We start from the raw sequence: 16,264 nt of genomic DNA on the forward strand, positions 1-16,264 counted from the left end.
AATAAGATCATATGAATGCACATGGTGTAGATTGCTTTCCACGCAGGTACATGATTTGGAACTGTGAAAACGGAGGAAACTGGACACAAGGCAAACGTGAAGAAGCGGCACAGAAAAGGTCCATGAGCACTACACACTAAAACCAGAGAATGATGCTGTTAAAATAGCAAAGTGCCAATAAACTGTGGTCAAAACATGTTATTGCTGCAGGGCCATGAAATCTAGCTAGAACTGGAGCGACTCTGGGAAACTTCGCCTTTGCTAGTAAGGAAATAGCTGCCTGGCAACACGGTGATGACTCCATGTATCCATTTTCCTGGATATGCATTAACGCTCAACTGGGCAGTGCAGAATCCACCCACCATCGTGGATACATACTGATGTGTAAGCAAATGCTATTATCGTGATGGCGGCATCTACCCTGTTTCTCATATTTTAAGGCATCCCCATAAAATAAGCCATAGCAGGATTTTTAAGCATTCAAGGAATATAAGCCATACCCCGAAAATAAGACATAGTGATAGGCGCAGCAGTAATGCCGGCCGCGGCAGGAGGAGGAGGAAAAAAATAAGACATCCCTTGAAAATAAGCCATAGTGTGTTTTTTTGAGGAAAAAATAAATATAAGACGTGTCTTATAATATGAGAAACACGGTACATGGCGCCAAAACTGGTGTGGCTGCTACATCACCCAAAGGTAGATCGCTCCTGTTCTTTGCACGCCATGCCATGTCAGAGCTGGTGCAATACAGTGGGGTGAGCTGTAAACTCCCTGCACGAAATCTCAGCTCAGCCCCGAATATTCACGGCGACGATAAGATGGAGAAACTCAATACTACTGGTCCATGCTGCTAGGCTGTTGTGAGGATTACTACTAAGGCAGTCTATACAAAGCGCTCTGAACACCTAGGAAGTGCCTTTTGCTAAATATTATTATTAAGAGATTTGGCTATTATGTCATGTGCAGACACAGCCTACCAGCAGGAACAGGAACACCAATTACTTTTCAAAACTGGATGCTTATTATTAGATTACTCGAGTTGTAGTGGATAAGGTTCAAGCTACTGATCGCTTCTTTCAGAGTGTCAAGCTAGAAAATAAGACGAGAAAACCCAAAGCACTGCTTTCTCTCCCTGCCCTAGCCCCGGTTGCATCTTATATTTTATTTTCCAGACAGGAAAACTAACTGCTGTCACGCTTTAGAATGACATTCTGTCAATGCTAATACTGACTTGTGACAACTGGTATTTAAACTATATTGTATACTGTGTCACGGTGTCAGCAAAGTTCCTGAACGGTTGCATCAATGTCACATTACGGACTCCTTAGTTTCCACCACCATGAATGCTCCCTTCTAACTATGGCTCTCAGAATTGTTGGTGGGAGAAGAAAACTCTTAACCACCAAAACCGTAAGTCTCTAAAGCAGAGGTTGGGGAGCCTGTGACCCAATTTTGTCGGGACTCTAACTTGCAATAGCTTCAGTCAGCATGATCAGCGATGATGGGACCTGAAAGTCCAATGACATCTGGAGAGCAACGTTAAACAATACCATAACTAGACAATACTACATGGGCTGCCTGGGCATGCCCGTAAGTGGGGTGGGGGGAACTAGGTATCGGACATGGAGGAAATATTTATTGAGAAAAGCTTTCGCCATTAATCACTGCTTGAAAGGGAATATAACCAACAGCAATGATGTGCAAGATCTGCAGGATTTAATTGCATCTGGATAGATGAACACATTTTAAGTCACATTTTGTTTACTTCTGTGGATGTAGGAGAAAGCCCTACCTTATGAGCATTAACACTGATTGCCAGGGTGGGGAAACAAAAGCACCGGACCCAGTCTCACTGAGGCATCTGGCTGGGTAAACATGCTTCTGAAAAAATTCATTACAGTCGGTGGGATTAGTTCACAAGACTTAAAAATTAAACTTTATGGATTGTAGCCTAAATATTTGGACTGAACCACCTACACATCTGGATGCTATCCAACCTGAATCAAAGTTCCAAACCCCTGGAGATGCCCAAACCCTTGCTTTCCTGTCTTTCAGACTATGCAGTGTTTTGATAACTCAGTTTGCTAATCAAGGTAAACTAGGTAAAACTGCTGCACAGCTGGCCTGAATAAATAGTGAATAACCATGGCATCTGCCAGTGGGAATAGCATTCCTAGTAAAATACAAATTTCAATAATGTGCAAGCCTTGCTCCAGCTTTCTTGAGCTGCAAGCTGAACATTTATTTATCAGACCTGTAGCCTTGGATTTATACACTCACCTAGTAGCCATAGGGGGTTAAGAAATTGCATGTAGGTGAGTGCATGGAATTCCATTCAGGTGAGTGAGCAAGGTAATAATAATGCCCAGACCCAAACCCCACCTAGTCCAGCATCCTGCCAACCACATGCCTATGGGAAGCCCACAAACAGGATCTGAGTGCAACGGCGCTCTCTCCAGTTGTGAATCGCAGCCACTAGTATTAAGAAGTGTGGTTGGGAAGCAGCACTCCATCCTTCCGCTGTGTCCAGCATGGAAATTGAGTGGGCTGTCAGAGGAGAGAAGCTCTCTTCTCCATGCCCAGCACAGAAATACAAAGAATTACTGGAGGGGAGACAGAGCTCTTGAACCCTTCTCTGCCAGACCCCACACTAAGCTAGCAACATTTTCCTGCAGATGAACAAGCCAATTTTTGTGGGTATGTTTCCAAGCCTCTCCCCCCTGTGATGCTCACTCCCCAGAGTCAAAATGTCCATTCTAAAAAAAAAGCAGCACCCCAAAACTGTGGCACGTACGTAAATGGTGCCTAATTTTAACAGAAAGCAAATGTGCAGCATTTTATGGCAATGATAACCACACCCCCTTCAAGAATGGTAAAAGAGTTTCAGATCACATTCTCACAAGGTGGTTTCTTAGCATAGCATTGAGCACAGGCTGAAAAAGGTCAACAACCCTCCTTTGCTACCAATTACTTAATGAAATGCTTTTTTTGGTTTTCATTACTCCAGCAAAAAAAGGGAATGAGAAAAGCCCTTTTTAACTTTATCACTTGGGTTCAAATGTCACCTTCTACTTGAAAATACTGAATACAGTCTGGGGCTGTTCTTACACATCCACCCTTCATGCCCCCCACAAATTTGGCTGGAAAGCCCTATAACCTTTCTTGCTGGCACAAGGTTTACAGATCCCTTTGACTGGATTGCCCCTGGAAACTTTGGACAGCTTTGTTCCAAGGGGGTCAAAGTTCACCAGCTCCCATTTGACATCAATAAACGCCAGCCATTCCTGCTGAGCGTGAGAAATCAATTCTCAGCTGTACATTTCCCAAAAGCTCTTTTTAAACTAACTGAATTGAACTGGCTGGTGTTAGAGAAATAAAAACTATGCTCCAATGTAAGGACGGGGAGGAATGGGATTGGTGGCGGCAGAAAAGAGGGGGCAGGAGAGACCACTCACCATTACAAGAGCAGCGTACGTTTCGGAAGAACCGGGGACACACAAAACTAATTCGTGCTGTGCTGTAGGTCATCAGGGAATGGGAATCAATAGACAGGCTTTGCTCGCAGTGCTGCTCCTGACAATCCAATCCGGAGCAATTCTTCTCCAGTATAGCTGAAACGCGGATCACATTTTCCAAGTGCCGCCTTGCATTGGTGAGCTTCTGAATCAATAAGGCAGGCTTATAGAAGTCCCCCGTGTGCATCTGAACCGCGAACAGCATGTCGAGCTGGTTGGTGCCCGCCACAGGCTGAATACTGATGATGTGCAAACTGTCTTGCTTCTGGGTGAGCACGGCGTTGCGCAGGGTGCGCCTGAACCCGTGCATATGGAGCCCCACAAAATCCTCGGGGGAGACGTTCTCGAAACGGATGGTGACCGTGTTCTGCAGCATTTCCTGCATCAGCTGCTCCACATGGACCGTCACGTCCATGGGCACCTGGAACCTCCCGTCGCTGACCGATACATTCAGGATGTACTTCCCACTATCCAACCCGCCAAGGGCAATGATCTTCCCATCGTGGTTGTTGACCTTGAACAAACTTTTCTGCTCGGACTTCAGGCCGTAAGTGAGGATGTCGTACATGTCTTGGTCCGTCGCATGTATCTTCCCAATGACGCCTCCGGGGAAGTCATCTTCCATAGTGACAATAAAAATCTCCAGAGGGATGGCTGTTGGCTTGTGGATGCTTTCTTCGATGACCCGGATTTGGATGTAGGTGTGGGATACCTGCTGAGGTTTCCCAGAATCCTTTGCCTAATTTGATGCATGATAAAATTGCAAAACAAAACACACCATTACTTCAAACAATGGTCGATAACAGCATGAAGATCCCAGCGCTCCATTTTCTGGAGTCTTTGCAGTGCAAACTCTGATCCTAAATAAACAGTTTTAAAATCATAAGGAAACACACATGCACAGGTAAATCTGCCAAGTTTCTATATCAGGTTGGTCTATCAGTGATTGTTGTGCAGTCCACATTAGCTTTGAAAGTTGACCCAAGGTTACAATCCTAAATACGCTTACTAGGAAGTGAGACTCAGCGAACTCGGTGGGAATTAATTACGAGTACCTGCATTTTACGCTTAGGATTGTGTTATGACTCTTCCTGAACTGGAACCTGGGAGAAATTCATCTTCCCCTCAATAGTTTGGGTTGGAGGGTAGTGTGTGGACAGTTCCTTTGGCCCCTTACTATTTTTGCAAATATTACCTGGATTACCCTCTTCCCAAATGGGCCAAGCTACTTGCACACTGCATATGCAAATTGCAAAACAGGCCTGACAGCCTGTGTGATCTCTGTCCCTTTTATGTAATTAGATCAGGGAACATTTGCAAAATGCATGCTCTTTTTGGCAGCAGAATTCTGGTCCTTCCTGCATAGTAATACAGTGACTTTGCCTACATGTGTGACAACAACAACAATTAAAATCCTGCATCATTAATGTTAATCAGCTCCCAAATTCCATTTCATGTGAACGGTTTTGTAAGGTATCTGCTTAATTAGCCATCTCTACAGAATTTAAATTGGGTAATAAAATGCAGGATTTTGTGCACAGTATAAGGGGGTGAAATCAGAAAGATGGCACACAGGCCTAATGAGAGGACGACAGTTTGCCATGAGAACTGTTTTCCAACACTTTTGTGCATGGAGAGAGCAGTACCTGAATGCAGAGCACATATTCAGTTGCTTCCCTGTACTTGAAGACGACTGCAGATCGTAAGACGCCTTGCTGGTCCAATGCAAACTCTTCGCCTTCATTACCCGTCAAGATGGAAAAGGTGAAAGGGGGTCCATTGTGCAGAGAGTCTTTGTCTGTCACCACCAGCTGCAGAATGCTTGTTCCCACTGGTTTATTTTCCTTTGTGCATACACACAGTGTATATGTTAAGAAAAGGGTTTTAATTATACATCTCGATACATTTTTGCCTGCTGCATAGAATGCATACGAATGTGGGTTGTTGTTTTTTTTTATGAGGGTTCTTTTGTTTGTCTGCAAATAAAAATCTCCCACTTTGATTCTGGTGTTCAAGTCTGCATAAGAGCAAGTTGTAGCAAAATGCCTGTTAGGCTTGATTATTTGTACTATGGTCAGAACTGATGGGATTGTTCTGATGTCTATATGGAGCAGGGATGGGCAACCTTTGAACTCACAGATGTTGCTGAACTACAACTCCCATCATCCTTGACCACTGGCCATGTTAGCCAGGGGTTGGTAGGACCTGAGAGTTCAGCAACATCCGAAGAACCACGTATTGCCCACTCCCAGTTCACAGCAAGATAGAAATTTTTTAATTAGGGATGTAGTCACACCTACACTAAGGACAGCACATTTTGGGGTGAATTAAAGGAGAGTGAATTGTCAGTGATATTTTATTACCAAAAAAGGAGGAGGGAGCACCCCTTTGATTTTAGGCCTCTGTTGGCTGTTACTTTCTTTAGACTCTGTTCACTGCAATGACAAAGTAATTTGCATCTGTACTGTCCACACAACAGACCCATGTGGGGCGTAAACTGGGTAGGCAGTGCAGACACTACAGAAGTACTGCTGGAGAAAACTACTCTTGCTGGAAGCATACATATGAATGTGGACAACAGAGCAAGCAACTTCAAGACGCAGGCGTGCACTTATTTCTCTTTCATCATTCAGCTGTGTGTTGCTGTACGAGTGCGAGCCAAACAGGAGCAAAGTACAGTTTGCCAAACACAACTGTGAAAATTGGAAGTGCTGAAATAGCACTTCTGACTCCCAAACAGAGATGGGTGACTGTCAATATCCATTTCCCTCCGTTTCTAAGATTTCTCCAGCCTTATGTTTGGTTCTTCATTCACATTTCTGCATATTTGTAGTTTGTTTGTTTTTGTTTTTTGAAGTCCTCATGAAAATTCATCAGTGAATGCTTTGCAATATACACGTTTGTGTGAAATTTTGCCAAATATACAGATTTTTGCTAAGCAATTATCCCAATTATAATGCTTTTTTTTAAAAAAATCCACCAGCAATTACAGACTTTTGCTAAAAAATTTCCCCTAATATAATGCATTTTTATATCCCAGTCTGATGGGTGGGGAAGAAGAAGAAGAAGAAGAAGAAGAGCATTACTAGGCTGGAGAACTGCAATGCAATGTGAATAGAAGTGTGAATTTCTAAGAACAAGTGTAGTTTGGGTTTCTGAAAGTGTTGTTTGTTTCTGACTAGGAAGACCAAGCCTTCCCTGGGTCACAGCCTTCCCTTCCCATGCCAGTTCAGATGCTACTGAACTCCAATGCCAATGAGCTCTTATCACTCCACATGGGGCTGATGAGAATTGGGAGTCCAACAGTGTCTGGAGGCCACAGGTCCCCCAACTCCGTCACATTACATGGTGGTTCTCTTCGGTGGATGTAGGCCTCTGGCTACTAAACTGCTTCTTATGCAAATCAGTCATAAAATGCTGCAAAGGACCCAGATGTTTCCTTATCACTGCCAACACAAGACCTGTTACAGAGCTAAGGAATAACGTTCTTATCCTTTCCTGGGGTGTAGGGGCAGAAGAGATAATTCAGTGCTGATAAGCCACTTAAATCGTACCTAAAGCATCAGATTAGGACTGGAGATTTTCTTCCTGATGTTCAGGACCAAACTTACTTGAATCACAGCTGTATAGTTGGCAGGTGTAAAAACAGGGCTGTTATCGTTCACGTCAGAAATGTCAACGTTGACCGTCACAGATGCTGACAAAGGAGGAGTCCCACTGTCTCTTGCCTGTATGACTAACGAGTATCCAGAAACCTGCAAAAAAGAGAGAGAGTATGTTACATCTTTGAATCAGCTTGAAAAGCCTTCAAAATTCCACATTGGATTTGCTACTATCTGCATAGGTTTGCCTGTGGAACAGAATGAACTAGCAATGGATGGGTGGAATTTTGTGGTGACAGAACAGAGACTGTGCCATTTCAGGAGCCAGGTGGCAAATTCATCTGTCTGATTGGTCCTCTGTGTAAAACAACAACAACAAAAGCACCTCCAGGGAAGCAGATAACTAGCACAGTGTGGAGTTGGCTTATGCAGAAAAGGGAAAGCGTCTCTCTAAAGCTTTTGTCAGTTGAGAAAAACATTCGCTCTTTCAGTAATTTGTGGAAGGTTGTAAAAAAAATATTGTTGTGTTAAGGAGAAACATTGTCCTCACTCTGAATTGGCATGCAAATTTTCATATACCCAAAATGGATTGGCTGCGTGGCGCTGTGACAACAACATGCTCATTCCTGTTTTGGGCCATATTCACAGGAAGATCCTGCAGATTTTTTTTATTTAAAACCCAGTGCCAAAACAGCTGTTGATTGGATAGTGCACAGTCCTCAAATAGTCAATAAAATACATACATACATACATACATACATACATAATAAAAAATGAACTCTTCATATGAGGATTGCCCACCCCTCTGCCCTGTGGGGGTCAGCATTAAGAATCACACACCCCACCGGAAAACTGACGTGGTACAGTCCACACTACCACCTTATGCTGATTCATGAGTACCTTAGAAACATACTCACGCCATGTATTCTAACACAAGGCCTCATTGCATTCTCCGGCCTTTATATATCTGTGTTTCCATGTTTATTGCTGCAGTGCATCTCAGATTCTGCTTTTTAAAATAAGGCAATCCATAACCATAATGGCTCTGTGGCTTCAAAATTACTGCACCAGATGATACAAGCTGCAGATAATGGGACACTTAAAAAAAATAAACAATACTGTACAGCTCTTTGCATAAGAAATCCAGGGCCAGCCATTATAAATTTAACTATAAGTTGTGCACAGGAAGCAATTTTAAGCTTCATAAGCATCAGAAATAAACTTGGGCACAGGAATGGATTTCAAAAGGCTTTACTAAAACCACATCCAGCATAGTTACCAGCCTGAGTGCCCCTTTGGTTAAAAGCTGAAGCCCTGAGCCCCATCTTGTGAGCAGCGGCAGTCAAGCACTAGTTCCCGGCATCACGCCACTAAAAGGCACTTGTGAAACTGGAACTTGCATTCTTGGGTTCTTACCAGTCATATATGCAGAAAAAGTGCAAGGCCCTCTCTGGGACTGCAGAATACCAGGGAAAGCCACATTTTTAAGATGCCCTCATACATAACCAACAAATGTACATTTCCCTGTATATGCAAGTCTAACAGACCCTCCTCTTCTGCCTGGAGTGCTAGCTTTCACAAGCAGGGAACTATTTTTTCTGTTTTGTTTTAATAAGAAGAAGCATTAAAACTCTGAGAGGTTGCAATCAAGAGATAGTCAAAGGCACAGTACTATCCTATCTGTATTTATTTGAAAGCTAAACCCCATTAGCTTCAATGAACTATACGCTAAGGAGAATCACCCCAATGCCATTCTGTGAGGGGAGGGCCAGTTGTGGCCCCCCAGGCTTCTCTATCTGTCCCTTGGGCTAGGCCACACCCCTCACTGGGACCGCTTAATACGGCCTAAGAGGTTTCATCCAGCTGGAATGTATCCTTGAACTCTGTTAATGCGTCGAGCTTGCCTGGATGGAGGACCGAGAGGGCTGCGTAAATGTTACAGGTAGGTAGCCCTGTTGGTCTGACGTAGTCAAAAAAAAAATAAAAAATCCATCAATCACCATCCAACCCGTAGTCGAAACAAAATAAAAAAATTCCTTCCAGCAGCACCTTAAAGACCAACTAAGTTTTTTATTTCGGTATGAGCTTTCGTGTGCATGCACACTTCTTCAGATACACTGAAATAGAAGTCCCCAGACGCTTATATGTAGAGAAAGGGTGGGCAGGGGTATGGGTGATTGACTGACTGATAGCAGACTGACTGTGTAAATGTGTTAGTTGCCCTGCCCAGTTTTGCCTCTGGCCCCGCCCACCTCTTGGAGGGGTTCCTCGAAAGGTTGCCCAGAATGGAATATGTCCCTTAGCCTGGAGAAGGTTCTCCCCACACACCGTGTTAGTATGGCCGTCAGAGAAGCAGAATGGTGGGGTAGTAGAATTGCTTGCTTGCTGATGTCACTTTCCCCTGTTATTGCATGTAACCTGGAAAATGTGATGTGAGTTGGCAGTACTTGAGCATCTCCCTGTAATATGCAATTTGGAATTTAGGTGTGATTAGGAATTGCAACTTTTGCAGATTCCATTCAGAGCAATGGGACCTGTCTGTGGGATTCAGTGTTTGCTGAACTCCCACCTGATCCAGCAAAACTCCAGCATGGCTACTTCTTTCTCAAGATTATTTTTCCTACGGTCTACAGATGGCAATAAATCCACACACCGTTCTGCTTCTCCTGCATTCCGCTGGCAAACTATCTGCAATGGTTGATTCCAAATATTGACAGCTTTATCCAGCTGACATGTTAATATGGGCAGGATGTTTTCTTTTGCATTAAGCAGCCTTGAGGCAAACAGAATTATTTTCCAAGTGGAGGTTTTTATTTTATTTTTATTATTTTATTATTTTTTTTATAAAACCCTGTTTCCTTGCGGAATTTAGTACCTGTGACATTACCCTGCCTGCTGGGAAAGACCAAGCAGGATTTACTTCTGTTTTCCACAATTAATAAAGCAGTGTCGCTTAAAAAATAAAATAAAAATCTGCATGGCACACTGCAACCGAGAATATGTTGTTTCCTTGAAGAAAAAGTGTTTGTGCATTCCAAAGACCCCTAGTCTGCACACATGCAGAAGACTGAGGTGGTGGAATGGACTGTTCCATTGCTGGTGATATATATATGTATTTGTAATATATTTTACTCTCCGTTCCCCGTTCTAACAGTATAATCATGCAATGAAAAACAAGCAAAACAGTTCATACGCAATTATAAAAAAACCAGTAACACAATTCCAAACAAAGGCAGCCCAACACAGATTAAACAAGACGGAAGAGGTGGGTCCCACGCCTAACTATCGAAAGCTGGGGTAAAGTGGTATGCCTTTGGCATAGGAAGGAAGCTATATAATGAAGGTGCTAGATGCAACCTTGTGGGGTTCCACATTTTAGGGGCTGCCAGAGAAATCCCTCTCCCAGGCCACAATCCCCCCACTTTTGAGGGTAGCAGAGCTACCAAGAGGGTGCTGATCCTAAGAGTAACTGAAGGGATGGAGGCGGTTTTTCAGATACAGTGGTACCTCTACTTACGAATTTAATGCGTTCCGAACACACATTTGTAAGTCGAAAAAATTTGTAAGTCGAATCCCATAGGAATGTATTGGGAGAAAAAATTCGTAAGTCGAAGCAACCCTATCTAAAAATTCGTAAGTAGAAAAAATTCTATCTAAACCGCAACCAAGATGGCGGACAGAGCTCCATTTGTAAGTAGAAAAATTCGTAAGTAATTTGTAAATAGAGGTACCACTGTACTTGGGCTCCGAGTCATACTGCCATGCCGAAATGGGAATCCTGGTCTAATTCCAGACCAGGTTCACACTGGTGTTCAATATGAGCACATTGAATTGGGCTGAGTTTTGGCATGGCAGCATGGCATGTATATTGATTATACATGGATGTGTATAATTGTCCTTTAGACACTACCCCATTTGGGCATTCTTTTTACTGGTGTGGAGACAGTCATGAAATGGAGGGGGATGTGTGTGTGCTGGCAAGCTGCACTTCTCCAACATATGACCTTCCCTCGGAGCTCTCCTTGGTTCTGCAACTCCTGACCCGACTTGCTCTGTGCACCAGGACAGGACAGAGCGTAGCTTCTTTCATATGCTTCAGAGACCAGAGGCCAAACTCATTTATTCCCATCTGTTCTGGGACCTGTAAATCCTACTGGCAACACTGGCTTCTATTATCCCCAGGGTCTCAGTGCCCCTGATTATTATTGCGTTTGTCCCTCCCTTCTGCTGTCAGCTAACCCTGTAGGCTTATCTTCCCACAGGAAAAGCTAACAGGAGCTGAGGACCCCTGGAATTTGTAGTTTGGGAATGTCACACAGAGTGGCACTCTTCTTTCGATCTTGGAAACTGTAGCTCTTAGAGCAGGGGTAGACAATATAGTGCCCTCCAGAAGTTGTTGGTCTCCAGTGGTGTTTCCCAAACTTGGGTCTCCAGCTGTTTTTGAACTACAGTTCCCACCATCCCTGACCACTAGTCCGGCTAGCTAGGGGTAATGGGAGCTGTAGTCCAAAAACAGCTGGAGACCCCATTCCTGACCTCTGACCAAGCTAGCTAAGGCTGATGGACGTCTTGAGGGCAATGTGCTGGTCATCTTCGCCTTAGAGTTACAAAGAAAGTTGTCTTGTATCAAGACAGACCATTGGTCCATCTAGCTCAGAACTGTCTACACTGACTGGAAGCAGCTCCCCAGGGTTTCAGATGTGGCAGATTCCCAGACCTCCCTGGAGATACTTCCTGCGTGTGAAGTGGGCTTTTCCCAGGATCTTTTATATCAACCACTGCTGTTTCTTCTTCTGGAAATCTGTGAACTCTTGAGTTTTCAAACACCGTTGGAAACAAGCGGTGTCAAAGCTTGCTAAATGCTTTAAAAAGGTATTGGTACATTGGGGCTGATCGAAAACAAGATATAGTATATAAATTCTGGAGTATTTTCTTGTGATAATTATACTGCTGCAAAAGGGACATTTAAACACTGATGCCCATAGTCATAAGCAAAGATAGCATGCGGAAATATTATGTTTCCAAAGAAGTGGAAAAGCAATGAACCTGAGATGGCCTTACCCTTTCTCGGTCCAATCTCTTCTTAACCTTTATAAGTCCCAAGCTAGGATCAATTGAAAACTCGTTGTTCCGATCTCCATTGATTATGGAAAAATGGATCTGCCCATTGGGAGGACTGTCAAGGTCTTCAGCTATCAGCTTTTGGGAGGAGGGGGGTGGGGAAGGAAGAAACGAAAGTGAGAAAGATGGATTCATGCATAAACAAATCCCATGACACAATGATTGACTAGATACATGTGCTAAATTACACCGTTCAAATGCATAAAATGGCTTGCATTTTCTCAGCAAGAGACTTCAGCGCTACTACAAAAGGGATGAAATCTATGCATGTTCTGTGCAAATCTTAGGGAGTATAACGCTGCTGCTCCTTGCTATTAATGCTCAACAAGAACATTTTTGTTAGGTGCTTGACAGTTCCGGGGCAGGGAACCGGAGCAGTCAGGTCACAAAACTCTGCAGACTTAAGACTGAAGCACAGAGGGAAATGATGTGTCAGATCTTGTGGGAGGCCCAGACAGGCCTGGGAATGAGATGTGCAAAAGAGACTGGGAAATTTGTATGAAAGGTGCTCCCTTCATACTTATACCAACACTTATACCATTATTCTTTTGTAAAGATCTGATTCCTTCTATTTTAATAGTGCATTTTCACACACATTCAAAAGTAAGCCCCACTGAATTAAATGAGGCTTACTCCCAGGCAAATGGACATAAGATTGCAGCCTAAATCAGAAACCTGTGCTGTTTCTCTCTCTCTTTCTCGTGTGTGTGTGTGTGTGTGTGTGTGTGTGTGTGCATCTTTCTATATCTATCTATCTTTTGCAATCATTGGTTTTAGCTGCAGAATTCGTTTTTCTTAATGTTAGTGCTCACAACTCTGATGTTCCAACAGAAGGCAGGATGCAAATGTCTGGAACGAATTATGAAAAACTAAAGGATGGTCCTTTAGAAAGCGCTGAAAGTGAGGTTTGTATTTTGCACCAGTGGGCTAGAGGGTGGTGACCGGATATGACTAGAGTGCTGGAAACCCAATTTAAAATATAACAGCAGAAGACCAGTAAATACAATTTGGTTTACTCCATTTTTGCAGTAATAATGGAGCCCCGTCTCCAGTTATGGAGAGAACAATACTGTATAGGCAAACCAGGTCTTTACCCAGACCGTGACAAGCATGGCTCTGAAGTACAGTGGTGCCTCGCTAGACTAATTTAATTCGTTCCATGGGTCTTTTCTTATAACGAAAAATTTGTCTAGCGAATCCCATAGGAACGCATTAATTGAATTGCAATGCATTCCTATGGGAAACTGCGATTCGCTAGCCGAATTTTTCATAAAACGAATTCGTCTAGCGAGGCAACATCCGCTCGAAAAATCCCTTCGTTAAGCGGAAATTTCGTTAAGCAGGGCATTCGTTAAGCGAGGCACCACTGTATTTATAAACCGAATGGGAAAAGTAATACACTGAGTGGATGGAGTTATGTCTTGCGGGTGGTGGTATTGCAACAGTTTCAGCCATCTCCTTGCAGACTTGCCGAAAAGGGGCACCAGGATATATATCAAGATCTTAGTGACTCCTGACAGTGCGGTACAAGAAACAGAATCCCTGCCAGGGGTTCTGCTGCACTTCTGAAGTTATTGAAATTCCCCACCAATAAAATACATAAATAAACACTTCATGGAAACCTAGGCAAGAATTTGGTCACACTGGCTCCAAGTTGGCGTATCAATATGGCAAACGTTTTGCAACTCACCGTTATCAATGAATCGCCTACCGAGGCATCCTCGCTGATGACAGAACTGTAGACTTCTTGGCTAAATCTCGGAGCGTTATCATTAACGTCTGTCACATTTATATTCACTGTTGCCACGGCGCTCAGCGCCGGGCTGCCCCCATCTTTGGCTTCGATGACTAGGAAGAAGTCCTTGCACATTTCATAGTCCAGAGGTTCAATTACAGCTATGGACCCTTGGAGACGGAAGAGAGAATTTTAGTAAAGCACAACACTAAGGACACAGAAGCAAATTTTGAATACTGATGTTAGCGACCCCAGTGACTGCTGAAGAGGCCAGGCTACACTTGGACCAGTTCTGATATACCTTTCCGTGTTTTGTAAGAAGCCTGGAAAAATTGCAGGAATCAGAGATACTATTAACCATGATTAAGGACATAAGAATAATCCTGTTCGGTCAGGCCGAAGACCCATCTATCCAAGCATCCTGTTCTCACAGAGGCCAACCAGGGTAGGCAGCCTGCAAATAGCTTCTAAACCCTCATGTAAGGATGAGTTGGGCATAAGGTTTATGCAGAAATGGTGGAATTCCTTATCTTAAAGTACAGTGGTGCCTCGCTTAACGAATGCCCTGCTTAACGAAATTTCCGCTTAACGAAAGGATTTTTCGAGCGGAGGTTGCCTCGCTAGACGAATTCGTTTTATGAAACATTCGTCTAGCGAATTGCGGTTTCCCATAGTAATGCATTGATATTCAATTAATGCGTTCCTATGGGCAAAAAAAAAATCAAAAAAATTCAATGCATTCCTATGGGATTAGCTAGACGAATTTTTCGTTATAAGAAAAGACCCGTGGAACGAATTAAATCCGTCTAGCGAGGCACCACTGTACAGTAATATAAGAACTGGAACCAAAAGAACTGTCACAGAAAGACTTCTGACCTCACCCCTCTTTGAGACATCCTCAGATTAACAGCACAAAGTGGGCAATTGACTAGCCAGTCTGAGTTTATGACTCAACTGTGCGGACAGGCAATGGACTACTGCTGACAAAAGCCCTGGCGTATTCATGTGGATGTCATAGGAGCCAACTCCTAGTGGCCATGGGGGCTTTGGCCCCCACAGTAAAATATTTGAGGAGGCCAGGCCCCCACAAAGTTGGTGGGCATTCCCATTCAAATGGAGTGTGTGTTCACCGCATCATGTGATCGGTTATGCGGGGCGGGGCTTACCTGGGCACCCACAATATTTTATGTAAGTAGATGCACTCCACCCAACCTCAGAAAGAAGCCCTCTGCGAGAGGACAGACATGCACCAGCACAAAGCATCCACTTGTCATTGGCCCATGGATAAGGAGATTTCCTTTTAAAAGCCTTGATCGGGCATTTTACATAATTATAAGACAGCCTGGAATCTTCAGTTTCTGCCACTGAGCTGCTGATAAGGGAGCTGTCACACATTAATGCATAATAAATGCCTTTCCCCCTTCTTCTCTGGTGATTAAACGTCACCCCGGCTATTTTATTGATTTATCTTCTTGCCTTCCTTGTAAAATACAGCTTTAACCATTATTTTTCGTACCCATTCCAGGGGTGTTGATATGCTAATGCCATTCAGCTCTCCTAAATAATAAACCTCAATGTGCACTTGAGTAGTACCACCATATTATTATTTTTAAATAAAACCACACACTTCAGAGTAAGAAATAGCCCCTTGACCCACATACAGGGGGGATTCCAGAAAACCTAGTTTGGTGCGGTGAATTATTTATTATTGGTTTTCTTTAAAACACTTCTATCCCGACCTTCAGAACTGTCAGGGTGGTTTGTAATAATTCACAAAGCATCCGTTTGCAGCTGTAAAAGGCAGCACTGAACATTATCAGAGCAGAAGTTTAAAAATGCATTAAGAGATTAAAAACCCGGGTTAATAAAAAGGGCATATGACAGGCACCAGGTGAGTTTGCCTGGGAAGAGAGTTCCACAACATGGTGCCACAACCCAAAAAGGCCCTCTCTCCTCATAACCACTTCCCTTGGTTCTGATAGTGTGGGCACCAATAGGGTGGTCTACATGGATGAGAGGAGGTGTCCCCTCATGCCAGGTCACAAGCTGTTTGAAAGATAAGCACCAGCGCTTTGAAAGATTTGAAAAAATGTCTTCACTTGTCTCCAGAAAGTACAAACAGCAGGCCATAACCACATATTGTAGCTGTGAATCCCATTGGTTTGGGCAAGTGCCCTTTCCCATTGGTTTGGGCAAGTGCCTCTATCAGCATCGGCCTTAATTTATTTATGTTTTTATTGTTAAAGTGAAATAATAGATCAAGTATATATTACACAAACATGTGTATATTA

At 43.4% G+C, this 16,264-nt stretch overlaps 1 protein-coding gene across 5 annotated transcripts in view; it reads right to left on the reverse strand.

The window, feature by feature from the left end:
• The window catches only part of FAT3 (FAT atypical cadherin 3), a 434,554-nt gene that overhangs the window by 41,890 nt on the left and 376,400 nt on the right, over positions 1-16,264 (reverse strand). For all 5 annotated transcript variants that reach the window (XM_035116279.2, XM_035116283.2, XM_035116282.2 and 2 more), the window contains exons 15-19: positions 13,929-14,143; positions 12,179-12,316; positions 7,127-7,270; positions 5,162-5,359; positions 3,456-4,254 (exon numbers count right to left, since the gene is read on the reverse strand). In XM_035116279.2, the coding sequence (XP_034972170.2) occupies positions 3,456-4,254; positions 5,162-5,359; positions 7,127-7,270; positions 12,179-12,316; positions 13,929-14,143 (1,494 nt within the window). The remainder of the gene's footprint in view (positions 1-3,455; positions 4,255-5,161; positions 5,360-7,126; positions 7,271-12,178; positions 12,317-13,928; positions 14,144-16,264) is intronic.

Source organism: Zootoca vivipara, chromosome 4, assembly GCF_963506605.1.
Source record: "Zootoca vivipara chromosome 4, rZooViv1.1, whole genome shotgun sequence".
Lineage (NCBI taxonomy): Eukaryota > Metazoa > Chordata > Lepidosauria > Squamata > Lacertidae > Zootoca > Zootoca vivipara.